At 42.1% G+C, this 27228-nt stretch overlaps 1 protein-coding gene across 3 annotated transcripts in view; it reads left to right on the top strand.

The window, feature by feature from the left end:
• The first annotated feature begins 1403 nt into the window (after positions 1–1403).
• Positions 1404–27228, top strand: part of LOC146674449 (phosphatidylinositol-binding clathrin assembly protein) — a 113841-nt gene continuing 88016 nt past the window's right edge. For all 3 annotated transcript variants that reach the window (XR_014909275.1, XM_085396018.1, XM_085396010.1), the window contains exon 1: positions 1404–2923. Coding sequence is in view for 2 of the 3 variants with exons in the window: in XM_085396018.1 (XP_085252144.1) it covers positions 2794–2923 (130 nt within the window). In the remaining variant the exon portion in view is untranslated. The remainder of the gene's footprint in view (positions 2924–27228) is intronic.

Below are 27228 nucleotides of genomic sequence, written 5' to 3'. Positions count from 1 at the left end.
CATTTATTTTTCGACTTATTAGTTACAAATCATTTTCTTTCAGTTTTAACTTAATCAGTCGACATTTCAAGTCGTTTCCTCTTTCTTTTAGTTATTTTTTTAATTCACAGTTATATTCTCAATAATAACTCTAAATTTTAATTTATTTTAAAGGGTTTTTTTCCCCTCAGTAGGTTCAGCTTGTAAATCAATATTTTTTGAACTACCTGAATCAACATTTTGAGATAATAACCTGATTTTCTAAATTAATTATGGATATTAATAGACTTAGTCACAGTAGGCTTGGTTTGGCTTTGAGTAATTTTAATGTCAATGTACAGAATGACCACAGACTGTATATAAAAGATGGAACTAGCCACTGTAATATCAGTTACTGGTTTCTGGACAATATCAGTTTATTTATTTATTTATTCATTTTTTATCTTGGACTCAGGAGTAACCAGAGGTTTGGACAAAAGCTAGTGGTGCTAAGCTATCAACTCATTTTAGCAAGCCCGGTTACCAAGTTAAATCCACTAACTGTCCACCTCAATGACTGATTCTTCAGATGTGTTTTATGTATATGTATCACATGGACATTTAGCTTGTAGCTGATGAAGGTGGTTGATGGTCTGTATTGCACAGTATTAGACACATATTCAGATTAGATCCATGATGCGTCATGGAGGGACGCATCATGGATCTAGTAACTCCAGTTAGCTGAGGTCTACTTTACAGAATGAGTGTCCTTGGGCAAGATACTAACCCCATGTTTGCCTACTGGTGGTGGTCAGAGGGCCCGGTGGCGCCTGTGTCCGGCAGCCTCGCCTCTGGCAGCATGGCAGTAATCGTACTTAGTATTTCAAATGACATTAAAGTAACATAAAACAGGTCCCGTTGCAGCAATGTTAAAAAAATAATTTTGTGAATTTGTTACATTTATGAAGTGATTGAGGTTACATTTCATAAAGTCTCACTGTGACATTATTTTTTCTATAACGTTTTTAAAAAAAGTGCTTGTGTGGTTAATTTGTGAACACAGAGCAATGCTGTCACAACGCTGAGTGTTGCAAACATATCAGTTTATGACCAAATACAACATTTGCATTATGTAATGTGCTTCTAGGCTTCTAGTGTTTTCTAGAGCTGCCTATTTTTGGGACACCTTTCCCCTAAATAAATGAGGTATTTAAGACAAAAAAACTCCTTTATTTATAACCACCCATCTGTTATCAAGGGGGAAACTATCCAGGGAAATATGTCTGTGAAGGTTCTCAGTCATCCAGGTCATCGTAGTCAAAGGAGCTTGCAAAGAAAAGTGTCTGGCTCAGGGGATTAGAGGATCATCAGGGGGTCCTTTTGTCCCTCCCACTAGGTTTATATCTGGGACTCTCCACCATTTGACCTCAGAACTGAAGAAGCTTCTCAGATGAGAGGTGAAACGTCTTCAAGTAACTTAAAGAAGTCCAGACGCTTTTCTTTGCAAGCTCCTTTGACTATCCAGGGAAACTGTTTAGTGCACTATCATTCTTCATGTAAACATGCGTTTTAACTTGAACACTTTAAATGAGATCTGTGCGAAGAACCTGGACGTCACGAGCCACCGCTCGAGAACGAGGTGGGATTGTAGGTATGCGGATTCCCAGCCAAAGGAGGGGATGCGTGAACGCAGCACAGTTGTGAGATCAGCTGATTTTTTACGCTGCCATTTTGTCCAGCACAGGAGCGAGCATTCAGTCAGTCAGTGAGTGCGCAAAGAGAAACCACTGGCGAGACTTTCCATACGGCGGCACCGGACCGAACTGTCGGTAAGAAAAATAAAAAAAATAAAAAAGAACTACGGGAGCCAGTAATGTGGTGACGGCAGACGGAGGGAAGCACCAAACTGAGCCCGAGGACCGTGAAGGGAAACAGGCGAGCTAAGGGAGCTGTCAGGGAGGTTTTTTTTGTTTCTTTTTTTTTTAAACTCAGCGGCTCCGCCGGCTCGGCTCCCCGGTCACAGACCACAGGAACCCGCTTTCTCTCTACCCGCCCGCCTGGCTGGTTGGCTTTAGCTAACCCTGCTAGCATCTCGGCTAACCCCCACCGCCGCTCCTCGCGTCTCCTCTCACCGTGGGAAACTGCAACTGTCCCGGCTGTCAGTGTCACACCGTCCTCCTGTAAACTTCAAACAATGCGCTGCTCCTGTCTGAGAGACTTTTTACGCCCAAGGGACGATTTAACGCACGCTTCGCCAAGCGACCAGTGATAGCTGAGCTGCGGTCCAAGCTAACAAGTTGACGTGGAAGAGGAACTCTATTTTTTTTTTAAAACTGTTTTCCAAGCTGTGATTTCACCAGGATTACTTTCCCCCTCTGCCCTGCCCGAGTTGGACTCGACTTTTTGGTGACTCCGGGTTACAAAGCAGCCAGTTAGCTATGTTTATTTGTGGCCAGAAAGTAATTTCAAGTGTTTGCGGATTCCACAGTGGGACTCTCTCTTGGTTCGAGTACTGCAACGGAAACATTAGCTAACACAGACTGGCTCGTGTTGTGTTTACTGCATAAATAGATAGACGGAACAAACAGTTGCCAAACATTTTTTTGTTTCATTTTTAAATTCAGATTGTAGTTAAACAGATTGTTCTTGTACCTGTCGTGAGCAGACATTGCTGCACAGGTTGTGTGGAAGACAGTGTGTGTCTGAGGGTGTGTGATTCCTGCTCTCTGTTACCTCCACTTGACAGTGAAGTCACGTTGAGTTGATCCATTGATCGGATCGTTATTGTACTATTTTCGCTGATTGAAGGGGGGGGGAAAGAAAAAAGTCGGTGCGATGTCGGGCCAATCTATCACGGATCGGATCACAGCAGCTCAGCACAGCATGACCGGGTCAGCTATCAGCAAGGCTGTGTGCAAAGCCACCACGCATGAAGTGAGCGGACCGAAGAAGAAGCACCTTGACTGTGAGTAGACCCCCCCTCCACACATCATTCCCCTCCCCTTGTATCTGTCCTCTTTTTCACTGTAACCTGGCTGTGGTTGGACAGTCCAGTCCAATCAGCTAGATTAGACAGCAAATGGTTTTCTGTCACATATGTGTATGGCTGTAATGGCTGGTGCTCCTGTTAAAGATCCATAACGTTTCAAGTCAAAATCCCAGGCTTGGCAGTGGTTGAAACCCTCATTTTTTTTCTACTCTTGGCTCTCTATGACATCACTGAGAGATACTATCCCTAATATGGGCTTCTCTGGAATGAGCACCTCCTGCCCCACCCTCCACCAATGAAATCGGAAGCCCTACAAGCTGCATTTGCTTCAATGGGCACTTGATGCTGGCTTCATAGACCCCCATGTTAAAATATCCAACTTTACAGTAAAAATAAATAGTGTTGTGATTTACATATTTGCCAGGGACCATGGAGAGTTTTCACACTCTTAAAGGCCACTAGTTACATCACACAGTGAGATTAATAGACAACCAAGTGCACTTATGCTTGCCATATAGCTCTTCTATACAGCAAAGCTTTCAAGGTTACAAAAATGGAGAGGTGCACAACTGGCTAAAACGATGCCAAAACGTGGCTTGTGCCAGCAGATGTGATGCCACTTATGCCATACGCCGCTGGTCGCAAGGGCGAGCATAGTGGACCCCTTAAGTCGTACCCCTCAAAGGTGTATGCTCAGCCTCACTGCCACAAAATAAAATCACTGAAGTGGGTTGTTTGAACCCATTTGTGCTGTTGGTGCCTTTATAATTATGATGGCAGTAACCAAAATGCCAACATTGAGGCTTGAAACTTGCAAGTTGAACACCACTGGGTGACTTCAAAGTGGCTACATTGGTCTTTTTTACTGACTGTGGATCAAACCTTCTGTTTGTGAGAAGCAGCCAATCAGAGGAAAGTTGGCGTTTAAAGGGAGAGGAAGTAGAACAGCTTATTTCAGCATTTATTTTGAATGGTCGGTCATGCAAAGCTGTGCTATATTCATGTGATTTGCAAAGCACAGAACTGTGTGCATATGTTTCCTGGTGACTGCAGCAAAGAAGCGACTGAGGTGTAACTTTCATTGGGTTCATGTCCTCAGGAATGGAGAGGAGGCATCACAGCCAGCAGGTGAAGCAGTCTCTAGATGTCCCTGCTGTTTTTTGAAATGTGTCATTCCTGATTTGTTCAGTCAGTCTCTCAGGCATTCAAACTACAGTTGGGAGAACATCTGAACATCAAGCCAGCTCACTGTTTTAGATGATGTGTCACTCTGGAAGGTGTTGAAAAGTTTACTCTCGACTTTTTGGCCATCCTTTTTTATAAAATTCACCCACGCCGGTGACTTCTGAGACAATATGCTGCTTAGTTTGAAGTCGACTCTGACTGGAACCTTAAATAGATTAGACCTGGCACTCTCTGTTAGGTTAGGCAAGTACAAAGCTGTGAAGAAAAAAAAAAAATTCACAGCTTCTCTCGTCTTCCTGTCGCCAAAAATAATAGATCAGTCCTGAAAGATTGGACAAGTAGGCTCTCGTCTACAGTTCTGTGTAAAATGAGTTCTTAAAACTCAGAGATGCTAAGTTTTACTATCAAAGATGGGGATACACTCATACATCAGATAACTGTTAAATGATATCAGCTCATCATCAAGCACAGTTTACTGATGTCAGTGGCTGATAGCTTTCTTTGTCGCATAAATTGTGGGCATAACTCTAGGAATGGGTGGAAAATCGATTCAGCACAGTGTCTCAATATTGAATTGATAGAGAGACACCAAATATCAATATTTTATTCAATAAATCCAAATAAATAAACTAAAATACTCTGGGAATACTACTCTACTAACAAGACGACCCATCTCACTTCCCTCCTGAAATAGGTTCAGCTAAGGCATCAAACACATTTTGCTTGGCAGAATATATGAATACCAACTTGACCCCATTCAATCGTAGACTGATATCGGTCTGTTTCTCTACTAGTTAAATGTTCTGTGTGGAACATTGCTGGAAGAATTTCAAACACACCATGTACTTTCGTGAAGAATAGCTTTTGTTTCCAGAGAGGGTAACAAATAAGAAAACAAATAAAAATAAGGTCCATGTTGATGTTGGTCAAGATTTTCACAGTTGGTGTGTCCCGAACCCAAAATGCCAAACAAACCATAGAATTGTCACATTTCAGGACCTTAGACCTGGATGTTTGAGTTTTATTGCTTGAAAATGGGTGAAATCTATCAAATAGGAATTTAAAAAAAAAAAAAAAAAAAAAGTTAACTGTTTCCCTATGATAGCAAGAATTCCTTAGCTATCTTAACTATAATCACTTCCCGTCTGTTCTGGAGAACCACCAAATGCCTTTTTAATGAAAAGCTTTGATAGTTTGTTTATTTGTTTAATCATGTTAGAATATTTCAGCCTTCTTGAGCTCCCTAAACAGCATTTAAGAGCTTAAAACCATAGATCTGTCAGGGTCGGGCCAAGGTCAGTTTGAAATGAGGTGGTGTTTGAGTTAGGCACTACACCCAACATTGGTTATAGATAGACACTTAAAACAAGAAGTTAGGGTTAGGTCAAGCTGTTGGGTTAGCTTTAAATGCCATTGTTGGTTAGGGTTGGACACCACACCCAATGTGTTGAAGGTCAGGTTAAACTGTTGGGTCACATGTAATTGAGTTTCGTAAGCTAGGTTTGGATACAAAACCCAAGGTGGTTGGACTTAGGTTCAGAGTCGGCAGCTGACCATTTAAACTGGAGAGTAATTGGCTTAAGCCTCTTTGCTGTTCTAACCAAAAACAACTATATACACCTAATATACTAAGAGAGAAACGTAGCCACCCAAAATGATAAAAGCCCCAACCAGTCAGGGCAGATGATTGCCCGTCCTTAAGCCTACTTCTGGTGTAAGGTTCTTCCTATTAAAAGGGAGTTTTACCTTCCCGTGGTCACCAAAATGTTGGGGTTTACTCTGTTTTATTTGAGTGTCTTTGTGATTTGGTGTTATGTAAATACAACTTTTATCTGTTAGATTGTAGAGAAAAAGCAGTAGAAAAACACATTTTCTCTGTAGGTGCAAAGGTGGATCAATGAACCCATTACACCCTGACATAGCTTGGTGCGAGTGCACAATCCTCAGTACATTTCCATTTGTTTTGCAGTTTCTCACCTCAGACATTTATAATTATGATAATCTGATGTGCACCTCCCTAGAAATGTAACTACTGGTCTGCTCTATGCAGCTCACCACTATTGTGAGTGGGCTGTTCAGCACAGTCGATTCCTCATGTGCATTTCTGCTTTTTTTTTGTAGTTTTTAAATGTATCAGGGAGAGAATAACAATCAATACAAAGGTAATAATCATAGCATCAGTATGATGCGCAAATGTCGTTAAATTCTCGGAGGGAGATTGCTGAAACTGTTTGGAGGGAAGTGGGGGAATGTACAAGGAAGTGGAAAAACTAGAGGGACGTAATGTAGGGAATGTCGTACGTTAGACAAAGATTGCTCACAGGAATCCAATTCAGGGCTTGGACATCATAGGGTTAAATTGAGATGCCATTTGGCTTTTCTGCTTGTCAAAGTTTAAACAGTAACCGTCTAAATGGTTAGTGTTAACATTTTTGTCAGCTGACTAATCATGCCAGCACCTGTTCTTATTTGTGAAGCTCTAATCAGCCAATACATTACTTCAATCAAAGGCTTCTGGTGTTTTGGGGTCTGGCGCCGATACGCAGCTCTTGTAGCCAGTTCCTTTAGTACGGACTTCAAGAAGAGTCGTAGACAGAGATAACACAGCAAGTGATAGAAGTCCCGAGGTCCCAGAAGGATGCATTGTGGTTATCTTGTTTTCAAGGAGAGCATAAATCACTCAAATGCCTCACAGATCATGGGAGAAACATGACATTTCTTGATATGGCAGCTTTGATGGCCTTTATTTGTTGGGAAATCCCCTCAGACACTTTCAGGTGCAGCAGCGCAGAGCACATTGTACTCCCATCGCCTTTTAGATTAGTAATTGATTCCTGATTGTCACCTTATGTCCTATCTTGGTCATAAAGAGTGAATGACCATATTTCATTGTCAGTGGCATCCCTCAAATTAAACCTGAGTCATGTCGAAGGTGGCTGTGATGCAAATGTGCCATCATAAAAGAGCAAAAAAATGAATAAATGGAATAAAAATAAAACTGAGTCACACGTGTGCATATGTGCAGCGCCGTCTTAGACATTGCTGAGACTAAATGTGCTGAAGATCTGTTTCTGGGAACTGCCTTTGTCGGCTGTGGGATGCACATATTTGATTGATGTTTCAGCTCAGCTGCCTCGCATCCGTCAACTCCGCCTCCTCCTCGCTCACAAGACTCAGCTGCTGACGTTAGAGGAAAAAGACATGCATTGTCTCTGTTCCTTTGTGAACCTGGCCGGACTTTAATAGCCAATATGCCACGTCAAGCTTAATCATTATAGATATTGATTTCTTTGTGAGAGCAACAACCTCGGTGCCGTTGGGGGAAGGGGCAATCAGTGAGCAGTGCATTGCATGGTATTTGTCCTTCTGATGATTTTAACACGAAGATAACATGCAGTGTTGTCAGGCTGTTAACTTCATTGTGTTGCTGGTATGAAGGAAGGGCAGCCAGCAGGCAGGAATAAAAGGCAGGCTATCTGTTTGTCATTCAGTCTGGCAGGTAGTCAATTTGTGAGTCGGTTAGCAAGAATGTGAGGCTGGCAGGGAGTGTATTCGATCACTACTCAGTCAACTAGTCAGCCAGCTTATTCAACTATCCAGTAAAGCAGTAAATACTGGATTGTCTGCCTGTAGGTGAGCCCCATTCATGCTGTTATGCTTTCCCTTGTTATACTGTTACAGCAAGGGAGGCTCAGATCAAACATAGATTTAAATACAGAGGTCAGCTTATATGAAGGTAATCACTGTGAGCCAACAACCTGTGTTAAATGCTTGATTTCAGACCCTCTGTATGGTGACCAAGAAGGCAGGCCTGTTTATAGAAAAGAATGACTGTGTTTGCCTGAGTAGTTAATGAGGGTGGTCTCTGCCTATGCATCTACCCTTGGAAAAACCTGGAAACTATTCTAATGGTTGTCAAACCGCGTCTTGGTGGTCTATGTTGTTCGTATGTGCTGAGGTGTCAAAGGTCATCATTAATGGTGTTGGGGGGAAAGGGAAGATGGCTTTTTTAAAAGGCAAACTAAAACAGCCTTATTATAACACAAATAAGGATTATTCTGAACTATCAGTCATGCAAAGCTACTCTAGTAGAGTCCAAGAGGTGAGCTGGTGTGCCTGGAGCCTCTCTCATCTGTCATAGGCTCAGAGGTTGGGGCATACATTGGAAAGTCTGGAGGCAGACGGAAGATTTATGGATAGATTGATGGATGTTTATAACTTACTAAGTCTTTATAATACAGTAATATAGACGCACTATTTTTGGTTCCCGCTGTACTGGGAAATGTCAGCAGCAGCGATAGATAACACGTCGGCTGTGTTGAGCAGTGCTTCGCTGTCAGCTGAAGGCCTGGTGGCAGGAGACTGAAGTAACGTGTCTAAAACAGACAGAAACAGAAACACTGTTCGAAACTTTACATTATTTTTAGTTCTGAACAGATTCTCCCCACACTGCCAACAAAATGTGTCGGTAATGGGACTCTTGGGTACGCTGAATTGAAATATCGCCAAACAAACCTCCTAAACAGTGTAATTTGCGAGGAGAACACCCGACAAGTCTTACATTGCATGATTATGTATTGGTTTAGGAGTGTAACTATTATCCGGACATTTGGATTCACGCTGAAATCAAACAAGCTTGAAATGAAATTTGTGTCATAATTTCAACTGGAAGTTTTAATCTGCTTTTGTTATCCGTGGTGGTTACACAAATAACCCAGGCTCTGTGATGCTTAGCCAGGCCTCACTGATGCAGTCTGTGTTTATTACTGGGGCTTTAGTTTATGGTTGCACTCCAGTGCCATAGCCGTTTGGGTACTAAAGTTTCATGCAGGTCTTTAAAGCTAATGAGAATCTGTAGTGAAGTTTACTTGTCTAAAGACTGCTGGCTCATTCTGTGGAGAAAAAATAAATAAATAAGATGCCTGTTTTTAATCTCTCGTATCTACCTTAATACATGACCTATCTGCATGATATCTTAGAAATGAAAGATACATTTCAGCTTTGTTTAAGCTTACTGCAACCATCAGATCAGCCACCCCTAGATGATGGAACTGGAATCAAATCTCGTTTTGATAGGCTGCCTACTCAACATGGTGATATTATTCTTGAATGGTTACCCCAAAAAAGCATCTTCTCAGTTTTCTTTTGTCCTTTTTTTTTTTTTTTTTTTTTCTTAAGTAAACAGATGCGTCACTCTCACCTGTACTCAGGAGGTTTTAAGGGCTCAAATATGATGGAAAAGCTAAAGACCAAGATTTAACCCAACCTTATCTAATTTGAGGAAGTGGTAAATGGACTGCTTCCTATATCAAAATATCTGTGGTATCGGAGGTCAGATTTTCTAAAAATAAAACAATAGCTTGAAAAGGATGTCACCAATGATTTGATAGTTAAATCTAGTGAAAGTCTCGGATAAGTTCAAATATCCGTGCTCTTGACCTCAAGGTCAGTGTCAAAGGTCATGTTTCCTGAATATCTTGTAAATGCAATAACTGAAGAAGTTGCCTAAGATTTTTAAATTGATGTCATAGGAGACTATACTATGAGGCTGAGGGGTAGCATTGGTAGAAACCAATATTTATTTATTTTTTTAAATATTGAATGACCTTGCTACATTTACAAAGTCTGAAGATCTTGGCCCTTGGAGAGTTATTAAATAACTGACATTTTCTGCAGCAGGGTGCTAATCTAATGTCAGTTTGTATTAACGATGCATTCAGGAGGCAGAGGTAAAATGCAGGTTATGTCAGAATCTAGAGACAGTTGCTACCAGTCTGAACTGGTCCAGCAGCTAACATTTCCATAAATTAGGGAATTGTTTGCCTACAGAGCCGCTTATCTGTGGTCAGAGGACAACCTGGACACCAAAGCACAGGTTAGACTGTGCTGCTGCTGAGTTTTAGTTTTAGTTTTTTTTTTCTTTCTTTCAGCATCTCTATTTCTGACACAGTCAGAGCCCCTTACTTCTGCATGCACACAAACACACCACCATCATTTTCTATTGCTCTCCTCTTGGCACAAATTCACCGCAAGCAGCTGTGACTGTCTGACAGCAAGCTGTGAATGATCTCACAGGCATATTTGCATCTAGACCCAATAACCGAATAACCCTGGCAGATACCTTTCGGAGCTGCCAGCGGCGGGCGCGTAAGGGGTTCATGAGGGCTGCCGCGAAGCCGTGACATTCACGCGCCACCGGCGAAAATAAGTGCCGTTTTAAAGCCATTTAGTGTCATGATTGGGACTGTCCACCTCAATTAACCCCGGCGTGTGAGTCAGCGGCAAAAATGACGAGCTCTTCCCCATCAGGGCTGAAAAGGCTCTTCTATTTGTGGAGATTATTGTCATAAAAATCAGTGAGGGAGGGTCGGAGCGTGTTGGGAAAGTGTCTGTTTCCCCTGGCACACCTGCTTGCAGTTTGCATGTTGTCAAGTTGAGAGATGCTGTTTGTTGAATCCGGCCTCTCTAAGCAGACTTCCACACTCGGGAGGTTGCTTTTTTCCCCCCACCTCTTTTTCTCATCATTGAGATTGTTTTGCAATCTTATAGCTGTCAGGAAGAAGTTGTGACATTTAAACTGAAGTCTAGTTTCCCGTTCACTACTGCTCTGTTGTCATGGCAGCAAACCAGCCAACTGGCATGTGTTAAATGGACTTTAGTTGACTGGGGAAGTTGGATGGCGAAATTGACCGTCAACTCAATAGCTCTGCGGTTTTTACAACCTTTGTTTATGCAGTTGGGTGTTTGTCCCCGGTTAAGGTGATGGAACATCCAGCAACTGTAAATAAATTAAAAAAATAGAGTGGGGGAACTACTTTGTGTGTTTGCGATTTATTTACTTTAATGGATGTTGGTGGTGGGGGGTCTCCAGAACTCTCACACCCTGACATCAGTCACTCATGTGAAGGTGTGCATGAAATGGCAGTCCTGCCTGCTCTAGCTCTGATCTCATGCCCAGACAGTGAACCACCTCTGGATCATCTACCTGTTTTCTATGTTGTTGCTCTATTGTTGTTTTTGAAGGTTGACATGAAAAGGTGATTGAGCCATGGTAGGGTGATTCAGAGACCTCGAGGTCTACAGAACTCTTATTAGCAGATGTTGGTGGAAATAAAAGTAAGGAGATAAAAATATTATGTCTGATTATCTTCAGGTTCAGTGCAAACGTGATGAAGACCTGTCCTAGACAAGAAGAGGTGTCAAGAAGCCCTTATGATGCACCTTAAAATTGCCATGCTTTTTTTTTGGATAAACTACTTTCCAGCAACATCTAATACCCTGTCTTTCTATAGTTTGTAATGATATTTTAGTACAGAAGCTCAGAGATTCACAGATTAAACAATAATTTGAAAACATGAGACCTTATGGAAGGGGGGAAAGCACTTGGCAAAGTCTTTTCTTCTATTTTTGACTTTGTCTCCTTCTACATCTGCACTGACGTGGCGGTATTGTCTGCGTGGTGACACCTATCATTCAGGAGAATACTGGAGCTGCTTCCAGTGCCTTAATGGCAAGCATAAATAGAAGTGGCTGTGTGACATACTGGGGCTTTCAAGACAAAGCCTTTGAGTGGTGCATTAAAATCATTTTGCTTCAGATTTTCATCTGACCACTTTAAGCTTGTGTTAATAATTAAATTAAACAATGAATTTTGCTGGACAAACCTCCCCCCAACACACACACTCCTCTGGGCCTAAGAGTCATTTTTGGGTATAACCTGTGGGGTTTCTCCAAACAGTGCCAGTAATAAATGTTTGCTGAGTCTCTGACGGTCAGCGCTGCTGCTGGAGTTGCGTCATTACACTGAAACATTTTGTTCCAGGATACATAAGACTTTTATTTATTTATTTACTTAGATTTTTTATAGCTCTTTTTGACTGTTTTCTTGGGTCGTTTTATTGGAGATAAGAGTTTAGTTCTGTCTCTAACAGTGCGGCAGTGCTAATCTAAAGCTGCTCTGTGGCCACACACGGATGCAGAGATTGACAACGTAGCGCCTTATTGGGTGTCTGCCCACATGGATGTGTTGACTCATGTTTGGAGGCTTGTGCAGTCTGTGCCATTGTAGGCAGCTGACCTGAGCATTGACTGGAAGTTTCTCCCTTTTATCCTATGATAGCAGTTCCAAAGGTTGCCCCGGCTTGCCAGAGTGGAAGGTACATGGTCGCCAAAAAATGACCATTTGGCCTGTATGCTCGTGCCGTCTTCCCCTCCTGCCCTGCCTGCTTTTGTCCCATCCTACATGCCTTTTTAGATTCTTGGTCAGCGTATCCTGTTATTGTGTCCATTTTTATGCCTTTCTGCTCAGTAGCAGTTAAGTTTATGGTAGCTTAATACAACATGCCACATGATTTTGTTATTTATTTATTTTTTAGCCGGCTAGCTGAGCTGCCGGTCCACATGTCCTTTTACATCATGTTGTGTCGAGCCATTTTTAGCCAAACCTTAAAACTGGGTTACGCTTACACGACAAATTGATGTGGCGCTAGAGCAGTCCTCTACACCAGTGCTTTGACTCGCTTTGTCTGGGCAACAGCGTTGTTTCTCCAGGTTTGTTTAGGAGGCAAACAAAGATCTTGTGGGCGCTGAGTTATTAAGCTCTGGTTTATGTGGTTTGTGTTTCCACCTCCAGTGAGTTGGTGCTCATTCAAACTTTATGACTCCACATCAGACAGCAGCTCGCAGGTCACCTTGAGTGCTCTCTCATGTGTGCTGGAATATGTTTACAGGTGTGATTTTAAGATGTAATGCACTTATTTTAAATTAAAACCCTCTAAAAATGTGCATCTAATGTATAAAAATGTCTAAAATTCCACAAACTAATAATACAGTACTTTTAATAAACCCCTTAACTTAATTTTTAGACTTTAAGTTAGCTTGAAGTCTTAATTGATTTCCAATGCACCGTGGTTTACAGAGGCTGAGAATCTTACCATTGTAAACCTATGGGTCTAACTGTATACACATATAATTTCCTAATATAAATTGATGTATTTTAGCATAAACAGGCCTTTTAACTTGGAAATAACAAAACAATTAAATAAAATAATTATGGAAAGTTGTACAGAACAGAGCTGAGGGAGCTCTGCTGCAAATAATACAGCTTCAAGAAACGGGAAATAATCAAATCATCAGGTACCTGCAGAGCATGAGGCTTTTATCATTAGCCAATTCATAAGGTGTCTTCAAAACAGCGCAGCATTGCTGCCTTCTGGTCAAAACCCAAAGGATCTTACCAAACCTTCCTCTTGCCAAACAGGAAGTGGAGCATAAATTGCTCCGACTGTAACAGAGTTGGGTTGTGAACTCTGTATCATCAGTACCTGAATTATTTCAGGCCTTATCAGAGTCTCTGTTAGGACTAATTTCAGGGAGGGAGGGGTGTGTTTAATGAGGGTTTTTAGACACCAGCTAAAGCTGTTAAGATGGCCCATGTATGTAATTAGTTACTGTTTACCATTGTTTTTACACTTTTAGCCTGAAAGAGGTGGCAGAACTAAAGAGGTTTCACCTTCAAGATAAATTTAATGGATTTAACTCTACGGCCATGCAAAGTTCATTCAGAACTTTTCGAGCTAACGTGTTCACAGATAGAATGACACACGCCAACGGTGGAGGTAACAATAGTATTAGAGTAGTATTAGTATGGAAAATATTTTGAGATTTCAGTAAGTTGCTTGATTCATAGAGTTTCAAAACTGTGGTAAAGCTGGGATCTTGTTTAAAAACTCGTAGCAGTTGAGGTCTTCACTGCAGTTTTGGACTTTGTAGAGAATCCAGTGGGCTGAGTGGGACCCTCCGTCAGAGGATACGCATAAGAGAGGGTTTGATGTCATGTCGGCTTCAAAGAACCAAAATGGTAGTCTACTGTTTTTTGATAGCCTGGTCAGCTATGGACCCATGCATGAAGGAGAGACTTTAAATGCAACACTCCCTCTTTTCTATATTGCTGCATCCCAGGGTGCACAGGAGCTGCTGGTGACTCAGCAGGTGTTGAAATAATATGAAAGGCAATGAGTGCTAATCAGTGAGTTGTAAAGGAACAGCCAGTCTTAAGTGTCTTATTGTGGAGAGGCAGTGCTATGTGGGCTTGCTCTAGAAGAAAAAACGACAGACTGCGGTGCACGCAGAGGTTGCGAGCACGTCTGGCTTGAAGCTTTGAAACTGTTTCTAAATACGTCGGCTAAATACACTTTATTTTTCCTCATGCGGGAGGGAGAAAAAATCAGTTTGAGTTTAGCGATCAGTATATTTGCTGTTTAATTTTAATTCCTCGCGTGGCGTGCCCTTCTTTGTCGCCCTGTCACTCCGTCCCCGTCTGGTCTTTACTCTTCTGTATTCTCATTACACAGAGTACACACACGGAGCAACTCGTTTCCATCCACTGAACCCCATCAAAGAAAGTATTCAGAGAATTGAAAAAAAGAAAGACTGGGGACATTAAAGGACACAGAAAGGCCAGTTTATTTCCTGCTATTTGCTTTTCATTGATTCCAGCCCTGATTAGACCCGCTGCTGGGTGTAGCTGGTGGTGGGTAAGTAGGGAGGGGGGCCTGCTTCTTAAGTGATTGTGAGGTGCGTCTAATGCTATCTAAACAGAGTGGGAAAACCCCTCCCTGGCTGCAGAGCGGAGATAGGCTCAGTTTAGACTAGCAGCCAGGAAAACCGGCTTACTGCTGTCTGGATACGTCCATTTCGAGCCAAGCACAGGGGAGTGCACGTGATGTGAAGCGGGAGAGCAGGGGAGTCTGTCGCAAACATGCAGCACAGTCAGTGAACTCGCACAATCAGGTAGTGATACTGAAGCACAGTCAACAGGAGCTTGCATTACCGATTATGCTCACAGGAGAAGCCTTTTTAAAAAAAAAAATATTATAAAGAGTAATATTTAAATTAAGATTAAGTTATATGGCAAATATTTAATCAAAGCCTTAATTGGCTTTAAATTAGCAGGATGTATTTCACAACCTCATGTTATTGCAGGAAAATCCCCTTGTAGTTCATTTTCTTTTGCATTTTTCTCCCTCATCTCATTTTCTTGCTGTGAAACTAACCAGATTAAACTCATCGTCAGCTTTTTGACTATTCAGTTGCAAAAAAAAGGAAACAAGTTACCTGAGCACATGGACAAGTAGATGTCCTGTACCCAAAAGGATTAAACAATACATTTATATTAACAATGGACAAAATAACTCTGTATGATATTGAGTAGTGACAAACTGTTCTGTGGGACATTTTCATAGTTTCGTGCCCTAAAACATCATTGTTTTTATTGGATTCTTTATTTATTAAGCCAATACAAGGTGGAAAATGGACCCAACTCACCGAGCCCAAATATTTTTCAGGAAACTGTGAACTCCAAATTGGCTAAAAGTGGAGGAGATAAATGACTTTTACACTGGACATATGAAAACATCGATATTTAGCTGTGTTTTTTCTTAAAGATGTTGGGTGGTTCCAAACATCTCTAAAAATTCAACCAAGTCACAAAATGTTTCTCCAGCTGAGAAGCTCCAGCTCTACATCCACATGAACAGTATGACTCGTCTGGGAGTTTAATAATGTCAGTGTTGTTTTACCTCAGACACACAGCTAGAATCTGCTCCGGGTCAATCGGCTCTCTGAAATTATTTCTCCACTTCCTCAGTTGTGGTCTCAACTCTACCAACAAGAGCTCAAACTGCTGTACTGACACCCTGAAATATGTACTAAAGTGGCCGTGATACAGCTTAAACTCCTCGATCGAGCCATGACAGTCTCCCTGCTGCCTTCTCGTGAGAATTAAATGCACCTAGAGCCTCAGCTTCTACCTTTTCTTTATTTAGAAACATCAGGACCAGCTTATCGTGGCTTGATGTCAACTTCACGGTTTGTTTTGTGTTTTTTAAACAACACGTTTTTTTGAGGATGAATTTTCTGCGAAACTGAACGCTTTCGCTGTGTGTATATAGGTTGCACAGCAAGTTCAGATTTTTCGCAATTCGTTCAGTGTGCAACAGCCTTAAGTATGACAAGTATTTCTATTAGATCAACTAAATGGCAGAATAAAAAGGTATTACCCACACATTGCTCATTATGTGGAACCCGTCACCTCTCCTCTGGAAATTCTCACAATGCAAAGAAAAGACCCGATCGTTTGGTTTAGCGATTTTTGGTGTGGTTTTTTTTTTTTTTTTTAGGGAGCATTAAATGCGTGAGTTGGAGTTGAGCGTCCTGCTCAAGGGAAACCTTTGCCTGCACAAATCCAAAGCACTGTAGCATTCATGTTGAACGCTGACAGGTTTAGTGTGTTAGGTAATGGTAGCACATGGTTTGAAACGGGCTTTGTCTGCCTGTGCGTGTTGTTTGGGAACATTCAGTGCTTCTGTTCCCGTCCCGTTCTGATGTCAGGTTATTTTTAGCCTTGTTCTCTCAGGAGCCTTTGGCTGGGTTCAACTGCTTAGTTTTCCTTCCCTGCTCTACCTGTGTGCATGTACATCTATCCGCATGCCCGCCGTCGTTCGCTCTGTCGGCATCGCTCCTTTATTCCTGACACAAACCGGCAGACACCCCCTCCTCCCCAGACGGTTGTGCGCAGACGTTCTCTCAGAGACGTGCATGCACAGAGACTTCAAACCTATTTACTTGACAAGATTTCCCGAATCCCCCCCCCATGAAAACAGTGCAGCTGGAGAAAAGCAGGGAGTTTGTCTCAGTTGCTTTTTCAGTCTATCTTTCCCTGTGTGCCTGTGTGACAGGGGCACAAAGGAGAGGGGGCAACTGCTCTTATTTAAGACCTCAAGGGGAGAATTAAAGCTCCAGAACCACAGCTAGTCTATTAATAGACCGACTTCTGGTTGCACTCTGTCTTAGTTTCTACCCTTCACTTAATTTGCTACTCCTCTTCTGCCTTGCTACCTCTGCCCTATCTTGTCCATTTTACCTTGTCCTGTATTGATGTGAATCTCTTTGATTTTTCGTATTCAGAAACTATCGCCATTAAAACTTAGAATCATGTTTTAATGTCAATGTGTCAAACGTATGGTCTGCAGGCCAGAGGGGTCCAAACTGATCCATCTGCACCAGAGTGCATCACGAACGGTGTAAGAACATTTACTAGATCATTTAATGAGAGCGGATGTCCAAATTGTGGGTTTTAATCCTAGTCAGTCCTCCTTTCCGGCAAAGATATCGTCAGTGAGTCTGAGTCTTTCTTTGATTCACTGCCGATCGTAGGAAAACTGATATCCACTGTTAAAACTGCACTTAATATTCCTGGGAAGTCTCAGGCTGGGGACCCTTAGCCATCCAGAATTTACTTCCTTACACTGAAAGCAAAGGAAAAGAATTTGGAGGTGATTATTTATTGGGTATTTTTTGAAATCGTTTTATGGGCTCAACACACTTTAGATCAAACTGTGCTCCCACGTGGCCCATTAACTGAAATGAGTTTGACATCCGTGGTGTGAGATTTAACACACAGCTCTTAAAAATCTGGCCAGAAATCTCAGACGGTAGTGAAAAATTCTTCAGTTCAAGACACTGGGTTGTTCACTTCACAGCCACACAGCAAATATTTACTGTTGAGAAGCTGGAGAAAGAAACCATTTGGCATGTAGCTTCAAATATGTATGGGAATAGGAAAAATAATGACTGGAATTGGTTAAATCTTCACAAATCCCAGCCTGATCCTGATTTTTCTGTATTCAGTAAAAAGTGCTGTCAGGTAATTTTTTTTTCCAGAAGGAACATTTTGAAACTTTCTGACTCTTTGTTCACTAGTTCTGTGTTTGGCTGGGGTCAGTGTTACTACTGGTAGCATGAGGCAATACTTGGACTCGAAGGAGATTGCACAGGTAGTCCAACTCTTCCAGGATGGAACATCAATATGTGCTATTGCAGGTGGGTTTGCAGTGTCTACCAGCACAGTCTCAAGTGCATAGAGGAGATTCCAGGAGACTCTAGGAGAGCAGATACTGGTCCTTAAACCATCAGCAGGACCAGTATCTGCTCCTATGTGCAGGGAGGAACAGGTTGAGCACCAGCAGGAGACTGGTGTGAATGTCTCTGACCAAACAATCAGAAATATATTTCACGTGGGTGGATAGAGAGCCCGATGTCTTCTACTGGGCCCCATGCTCACCACCCAGCACCGATTTGCCATAGAACAAGTAAAATTTTGGATAAATGGACTAACCTTAATATCAATTTTTCACTTTAATTTTCAAAGTGTTTTTAAATTCAGCTGTATGTAGTTTGATCCTTTTCATTTCCCTCGAACAATGTGGCAGTTCGCTCCTAACACATCTAACACAGTGCTCAGTCCATATGAGCAGAGATATCCAGCACTGAGGTCTGATGTGTTGTCTAAATGTTTGTTTTTTCTTAGGTGTAAAATTCCAAACTGTTTTCTTGTTCGGTCAAACAGTTGCACACTCATCGCAATACTTGTTGTACCAGTAGATAGAGGTGCAGAATTAGGACGTCACGTGTCCCTTGTGTCTTCATGAGTTGCTTAGCTCACTAAAAGAAAAGTTGTTTAAACAGCAATAAGACATACAGCACCTGATAAGCTTTAGTCTTGCTGCCTCTGTTTCTGATTTGCATGAGACATTACACAGAGGAGAGGGGCGGGGGCGGCTCTCACATGCTGCAGCACACCACGGACTCTGCTCTTAATGATAACAGAGGAAAGCTAAACATTTAAAAGAATTCACAAGTTGATACCGACAGCAGTCGATCCCGCAAGTGCATCAAGTCCCTTGTACTGCATGTTTAAAGAGGATTCATTGATGTAGTCAGGTTGTTTTTAGCTCCTGTTCTCTTTAATCTTGGTGACATTAAAAGTATCATATGTTTGAACATCAGGCAGAATTTCTCTTCTGTCCAAATTTTAAAGTAAATTTTAAGACGTCATATCATTTTAACATAGTGTAAACCGAACTGAAGTCTCCTGACATTTTCTGCATCTCTAATGCAGCTGTGCGAGAATAAAAAGGGACGTGATGCTCGTAAACAGAAGCCGATAACTACCATGAACAGTAATTTTTGTGCTGCTGTACGCGCACACTGAGTCACATCACTGTTTTATTCTCTTACGGCGAAAACATAAATGCAGATCAATGGTGTCACATCTGCTGCTTGATTGGCTACATTGCCCGTAAAGTGATCAGTCATAGAAAGAATTGAAAGCGACAGAGAGCCTCTGGAGATAAAGGAGAAGCGTTGTTTCCTCCGTCGACAGTACAAGACAACATTGTCATTTTCACACTGAACCACTCTTCAGAGCGTTTACAAAAAGCCTTCTTCGAGGTTTTAAAAAATGCTGTCTTAGTATGACTATAAATCTGGAAAGGAAAGTGATGTGTTTTCAAATTTAGCAGGCTTACAATTCTTCACACCTCTTTTTTCCTTTTCCTCCTCCTATCAGGGGGGATTTGAGAGGGAAGAGAGGTGGAGGGAGGGGTGGATGGGGAATCTTCTTTTGAGGCAACACCTCTCGACAGTCCCTAACACAAAGACAGACAGAGGGGAGAAGGAGATTACAAGTACATGCCAGACAAGGTGCGGATTCTGCTGCGTGTTAATCTGTAACAGATTGGGGGCTGCACTCCTCCCGGTGCCTTCAGTGTCGGGCTTTTCATATGCATGGTTTCTGCTAATGTGCATGTCCTTCTCTTACTCGGTATCGGCGCAGGTCCGGCAAGGTCATTCGGCTCTTTGGCAGTGCTCCTGTTTTTAGTTAGCCGTGGTATTAAACCTCAGTAATCTCAGTTCCCTGTGGATTGACTAGAACTGAGGGGTTGGGAGGATTGTTCTTGAACCTCATGGCTAATTCTCAGGCCTTCAGGTTCAGCTTATATACTGGTCCTTGAGAAAATAGTGAATTTGTACTGATGGCAGAAGAGGTGATGCTCTGTCATGTAGTTGACAGAGTTGGGCAGGTTTTTCCATAGTCCAGATGTCCGATTATCCCACAAGATCATCAAAAGCAAGGAAAAATGTTTTTTACTTTCATTGGGAAGCTACTGGCGACCGCTCATACAATCCTTGATCCTTGAGGTTGTCATCATAAAGGAATTCAAAATGTTGTTAAGTCTAATGACAGGACAGAAAGGTAAAGGTCCATCCATTTCATTACCATTTATACAGTTCAGCAGGGGTGCTGTATCCTAACCTATGTTTCTGCACAAAGCTGGCCATTGGATTTGAACCCAGGAACTTCATGCCCTGAGGCAGTGGTACCAAACTCTACACCACTATTCTACCGAAAAAAGCAAGCTGTTTTATCATTTCTGAGTTTTAATTTGGCTATTCACAGAGAGACCATCTCCAGCCTGATTAGAGCTAGTGTCTCTAACAGCGGATCGTTGAAGTGGACTATTAAACTCATCTCCAATTCATTATTTTTATTTTTGGACTCCTCAGAAAGCCGAGCCTTAATGACGAAAAAGCATTTTTAAAAGCACTCGTAGGCAGAGAAGTGGATTAAAGTTTGTGATAAAAGAAGCTGGGTGGATGTGCATAACTAGACCCGGGAGTAGGAAAACGCACGGAAAGCTGCATATGGAGCAGTGTGAAGCTGTAGCTTTGGACTTAATTGGACATACAGTGACCTTTTTATTATTTTAAATTATGCCCATGTTTGTTGTGACTATCCACCACTATAACTGTGGGTGTATCTATTTATACTATGGAAAAATAAGCGTTCACTTTAGAGTGATATTCTGCCTACAGAATACTTTGGCATTGAGAAACTAAGTAAAGCAAATAACAGTTGCTGTAGCAACTTCCGGGACTGAAGACTGGTAGCACGGCATTGTTTTTTCTGGTTACACAGGCAGTCATGTGTCCCATCTAAGTAATTTAATATAGCTATGTGTGAACTTACTCGCCTTTTCTTCATAACAATCGGAGCCAAATGCTTAAAATCTCCTCTGTGGATTTGTCCAGATAGATCCTCCTCTGGAATTCCAGCTATGTGAACCTGACCTGCCCTCTGAGGTCTCTGAAGGGTCTTGAATGTGGAGAGACCGAGTGTGTCAGGCATACAGAGCAAGGCGCTGATGTCCCATCGTGTCCGACAGATGCGTACAAAATGTCAGAACAGGGTCGAGAAGCTGGATGTAGAATGTGTTTGACGCATTTGCTTTAAAAAGGCCAGGAAATGGCAAAATACCAGATATCATCCCGGGGTTCTCATGCTGTGCTAGTGATGGTAATATACCAGCACCACTCTCAGGATTTAGTTATTTTTGCAGAAACATAAATGTATAACTTGTTGTACAAATAAAACTTTACAGATCAGGTACACTAAATTAAAACTGGAGCACCAACCTTCTTAGAACCAGAGCTGTTGAACGGAAGGAATCGCGTTTTGTTTTAAATGAACGTTATCAACATATGCTAATCCTGCTATCGAGTTATAGCAGCACAGAAGTTTGAAAGTTTGAGATGCATTTTTAAAAGGTAGGAAAAAGTCGGATGTTACCAGAATGCGTTTCAACTGCTCACTAAGCACTTGCGGGAATTATTTGAAGCCTACGTGAAGCTTGTGACTGAATTCTGAACCCCCGCTGACACGACTCTGACACACTCAAGGACTTTGCGTCCAACTAGGGAAAAGTCGATGATTACCTGATGATTACAACAAATATTTTCACATTCTTCAACCAATTGCGAGTAGTTGCAGCAACAAACTGATTGCTCAGCGGTGTGATTGCTTTTGATTGGAAAACACAGGTCACCTGGTGAGATGCAACTTGTCTCCAAACAATCAGAGATGAACTGTCACAGATTGGTACTGCAAAAACACCTGCCGTCAAATTTATAAACGCAGACAGCAGCGATCGGTCTGCATCTTTGGCTTAGTAAACTTGACGCAGCTCACTGTATTTTGTATTGTGGTTATATTACTATATAAGGCAACGTTGCTGAGTACTTGTCATTTTGCAGCTAAATGTCCAACATCAGTTTCTGATGTATTTTTTAAAATACCTGGATGAATATAGTTTTACATACAGAACTTACACTGTTCACAAGTGCTGACTGTGTCCTCACCACTTGTGTCTATACCATAGTCAAGTTTGTTCCATACTCTTGTGAGCATGTCTGGCAACCATGTAAAACTGTGAACTTACTTGTGAACTACTGTGGAATTAAAGCACTTTCTGATATTCATTGTATTTAGAATTGGGGGGGAAAGAACCTCGTAAAACAACAATACTGGTTGTAAAGTAAATGGTTAAAATTAACATTAAAAAATGCTCTTATGACTTGTTAATAGTTGGGAAAAACTTAAAGTCAAGCTGTTGATGGAGCTTCAAACTGGGCCCTCGAGGTCTGAATCTCTAAGTTGCGTGATTGAGTTGTGGTATTTCATGGCAGAATTGCGGATTTGCATCCTAAATGGAGAAAATATTGCTAAACCTGCTCCTCCTGTCCTTTCTTTTGCTTTATTTTTATCTCACAAAAAAGTATTAGCACAACATAAAAATCTGAGAGAGTGTGCTTTCCTTTTGGAACAAGATCCACCATACAGTCAATAGCAATGGTCGTTTTTATCAATAGTAATAATGACTTTTTTGTGGTTTGAACTGCAGAAGAGGCTGAAGTTGATGCTTGTCGATTATTGGGATTCTTTAGCCATTTTCTGCCACCATTGTGTCACCTTATAGAGCGGCAGCTGGTCCCGGAGCGGCTGCAATGGATTAAATAAAGAAGATGAAGAGCAGAGGGAGTGAAAGAGGAGGCTTAAAGTGACACCCAGAGAGGCAGGCACCGGCGGTTAATTAGTGAACCTGTTGTAATAGTTTGTGTGCAGATCAGACAATATGAAGGAGGAGATGAAATGTGAGTTTGTGTGTGTGTGCCTCTCCCCCATGTGCAGCAGCTGGATGGTGTGGGGACTTAAAGGTGGATGAAGTGATGAGAGGAGAGCGAATAGAGAAGGTAGCCAGGTGGGCCAGATGTAGACTTTATCTCCTCCCCCTCCCTTGCCCTTCTTCTACCTCCTGCTTGATTTAACACTCACATAGGCAGAAGAGGCTGTTCACTGGAAAAAGAAAAAACGTCTAAGACAAGTGCCTCACAGAATATAGATAACTTTCTGTTGGTTTATCGCTCACAAGCACGCGCCACCCCCTATCAGATGTCGAGCCTGGCTCCTCCAGGTCCTCGCGCCGGTCCCTCGGTACCAGGAAGTCTCCGGTCGGGTGTGGTTTAATCAAAGGCCTCAGAGGTCAACAGGCAACTGGCAACAATGGATCTCAGTGAGATCAGGGAGGAACACAGAAGGTCACTGTTGGTGATGAGATCACATCTACTCAGCACTCATTCCTCCCACATGTGTAAATGTGCGAGTTTGTTAGTCGCACTAATTAGTATAAAGCTACAAAAGTCCTCTGGGGATGGCAGGGTATCGGACAACAACTTAAAATAAGTCTGTCTGTTTTTTCTTATAATCCTGTATTATCAGAATAAAGAGTGTTTTAGTCAGATTTAAAAAAAAAATCTATTTATTTCTATTTATTACTTTGTGTCTGAGGTGCAGCTACCATCAGGTTATCACAGATGTCTTCCTTCTTTTTCTGTGTGTCAGCTTCAAAATTAGACTGGGCATTCATTCCTCACACAAATTGTTTGGAGCTGAGAGTCGCTTCCTCTTCCTGTCAGTTAATTAGGGCTGCAACAGATGACTGCTTTCTTCATTAATGCAATAAAATGGTAACTTTTACAGCACTGAAAAGCATGTTTACAGGCTGGTACAAAAAATGCCTTATGATTAAGTTCCCCTTTTTATATCAACTCTAAGCAGGGTAAATAATTTATTATTGCAGTTAGGGGCGTGGCTGTGTTGATTGACACGTGTCCTTACAGGCCTCACCACTGCTCAAGTGGACCTTTTCACTGTGTTTGGGCTGTTTTGTGTCTTTTTGGGGATTTTTTTTTTTTTTTTTTTTTTTCTTCATAGAATTATTTGAGAAATATTATAGCTTGCTTGAAAGGTTCAGAAGGAGCCTTTGGGGGCTTACTAGTATGATTCATATCCATGTACTTAAGGCATATAACTGTTTTGGCCTTTTGATGGGCAGAGCTTTATTTTAAGCCTTAGTGAAAAAAAATCCTAGTTCTTGTGATGTTTTGCTTAACCTGCTTAAGGACTGATGAACTCATGCTGGAATTTAATCACTTATATAAGGGGATCTCCTAATGAGCCTTCACCCAAACCGTGACCAAGGTCAAGGACACCTTTGCCATTTTATGAGAAATATCAGAATCAGAGGGGCAGCACGGTGGCACAGTGGTTAGCACTGTTGCCTCACAGCAAGAAGGTCCTGAGTTCAATTCCACCATCAGGCCGGGGTCTTTCTGTGTGGAGTTTGCATGTTCTCCCCGTGTTTGCGTGGGTTCTCTCCGGGTACTCCGGCTTCCTCCCACCGTCCAAAGACATGCAGCTTGTGGGGATAGGTTAATTGGATAATCCAAATTGCCACTAGGTGCGAATGTACGAGTGAATGTGAGTGTGAATGGTTGTCTGTCCCTATGTGTTAGCCCTGCGACAGACTGGCGACCTGTCCAGGGTGTACCCCGCCTTTCGCCCTATGGCAGCTGGGATAGGCTCCAGCGCCCCCTGCGACCCTGAAAAGGATAAGCGGAAGCGAATGGATGGATGGATGGATGGATGGATCAGAATCAGAATACTTTATTAATCCCGAAGGAAATTAGGGAATAAATAAATAACCTGTGGATTGGGACAGACCTTGAGCTACTGCATCACTGATGTTTCTGGTCTGACTCTTGAGGAGCTAAACTCGCCTGCTGGGATGTGAGTGGTAGGCAAACAGAGGTCAAGTATGGGTCAAACTCTGCCTCTATACTAAAATATAAGACTAAATGATTTAAGTAAAAGATTAAAGCTTTATTTTTATGTTTTTGATGCAAACAATTTAAAAAACAAATTTGAAAGATTGAAGAGACCACTCTGATGTTACCCAATGGTAACGACCTAAGACCTGGGGTATTGAACTCCAGGCCTCAAGTGTCGGTGTCCTGCAGGTTTTAGATCTCACCCTGGGTCAACACACCTGAATCAGAATATTAGTTCATTACCAGGCCTCTGGAGAACTTCAAGACATGTTGACGAGGTAGGTTAGCCTTTTAAATCAGCTGTGATGGATCAAGGACACCTACAGGACACTGTCCTTGAGGCCTGGAGTTGCCTACCCCTGCCTAAAACCAAAGCCTCTTTGCTTGCCTTTCAGATTTGGGGAGTGTAATCATAGATGCATCACAGTGACGAGAGACCTCAAAGTTTGTGATGAAATGAACTTTTCTTAACTTTGAAGTTCATTTCATCACAGACTTTGAGGTCACTTTGAAGTGAATGATTGAAGCAACTACCAATCCAAATTCAATTTTCAATTTAATTGTATTTATATAGCACCAAATCACAACACCTCAAGGTGCTCGACAGCTAAAGATCCGACAATAATCCAGGGAAGACAATCGCACAACCCCCTTTGAGCAAGAACGAGTTAAAAGTGGGAACCAGAAAAAATCCCTTTTAACATTAAGAAACCTTCAGCAGAACCAGACAGCCATATGCTGTGACCAGTTTGGGGTGAGGGGAGGAAGATGGTACAAAAGGCACACAATGATAGCGATCAATGCCCATGATAAGGTTGATTAAAGTATGGACTCATAATAGTTATATTAGGCAACTGGACGGTGAAATTTTCTGCTAGTAACTAACGGATGGTTTCTGAGTGATGCACGATGAGTGAAAGTGGCTTAAGTCTGTTTCTTGTCTCTAGTGTCAGATAAAAGCAGATCTTTAGCCTCTCGTTCAAAAACAAACAAAAAAAAAAAAACCCAATACAGAACTTACGTCATGGGAACCAAAAGGCCTTTTTTTTTTTTTTTTTTTTTTTTTTAAGCAAGTAGGTGACTTTAGGGTGGCTACGTCAATCTTTCATGCCGTTTGTGGTGAGTCTAAATGAGTAAGGGACGCTGAAGTACTCAGCATAATGAATAACCAATACTTGGCTAACCTAACACAGAACCGGCCACTTCAGTCTCTACAGACCCAGCTTTTAAAGTACACTTGTAATGAGACTTCTGACATTGTATAATGCGCTCTCGTACACAGACTGCTTCAGTCCTCTGTTGTCCTCATCTTGTAATGTGTGGGCGCCAATTAGCCAGGCTACGTTTGTTATGAAACTGTTGTGCAGGTAATTGCTTGTAGGACGCTGACATGTTGGTCTTAGCCTTGCCGTTGAGGGATGATAGACTCAAACTTATGTATTTTTCCATTTGCGGTCAGAATAATTGCCCCGGGGTGTGCTTGCGGGGGAGAAGAAAAAATTGCATCCCCAACTGCGTTTCTGCTGCAGAGATAAAGCGAGGCGAGCAGCTTGTTGAGCGGTGTGTGGATTCTTCTAAATTGTCTGGATGAAGAGACACTCATGTCTCACGTCTCATAATCTCATTTCATTTATCGATCTCTTCTTCTCGTCCCCCTATTCTTCAACACTTTTCATCAGTTTCCTCTTTATACCTCTCTGTAGGACTCTTGATCTCTCGTCACATCTGCTCGTGTCTCCTTCTCTTTACCTCGTCTTCCCCTCTTTTTTTATCTTCATTTCTCAGCCATATGTTTGTCTCAATTGCCTCGCCGTCCCTTTTCTCTCTGTCTCTCGCCGGTCTGGGATCAGTGGCATCTAATGCTTTCCGCTCTGGCTGATTAAGTCAGCACATGTACCCTCTTTTAAATTATCACTCGCACACGTACACACTCATGCACGAGCGTCCCCACAGACCTAATCAGTCCTTCTCTTAGTTCTCTCTGTTTCTCTCACACCACTCCAGACCTAATGAAAAAACATGAGCTCTGCTAAAAAAGAAGGCGAGATGGACAGATGGGGGGGGGAAGAGAAACAAGGTAGCAGCAGCAATAATAAAGAAAGACAGAGCAGCAAGGAGACTAATTCGTTAACAAAGACACCAGTCGCTTTCGGTGCCCGCTTCCAGTTCAGAGATATTGTTTCCAGTCATAATGTCATGCAGCGGTGCAGTGGGAGGTGGGGTGGGGGGCTGCAGAGAGACAGAAAGGC

This window comes from Rhamphochromis longiceps, linkage group LG3 (genome assembly GCF_057381845.1).
Source record: "Rhamphochromis longiceps isolate RC_006_pf linkage group LG3, R_longiceps_female_GT1.1, whole genome shotgun sequence".
Lineage (NCBI taxonomy): Eukaryota > Metazoa > Chordata > Actinopteri > Cichliformes > Cichlidae > Rhamphochromis > Rhamphochromis longiceps.
This window is presented reverse-complemented; position numbering and strand designations above follow the sequence as displayed.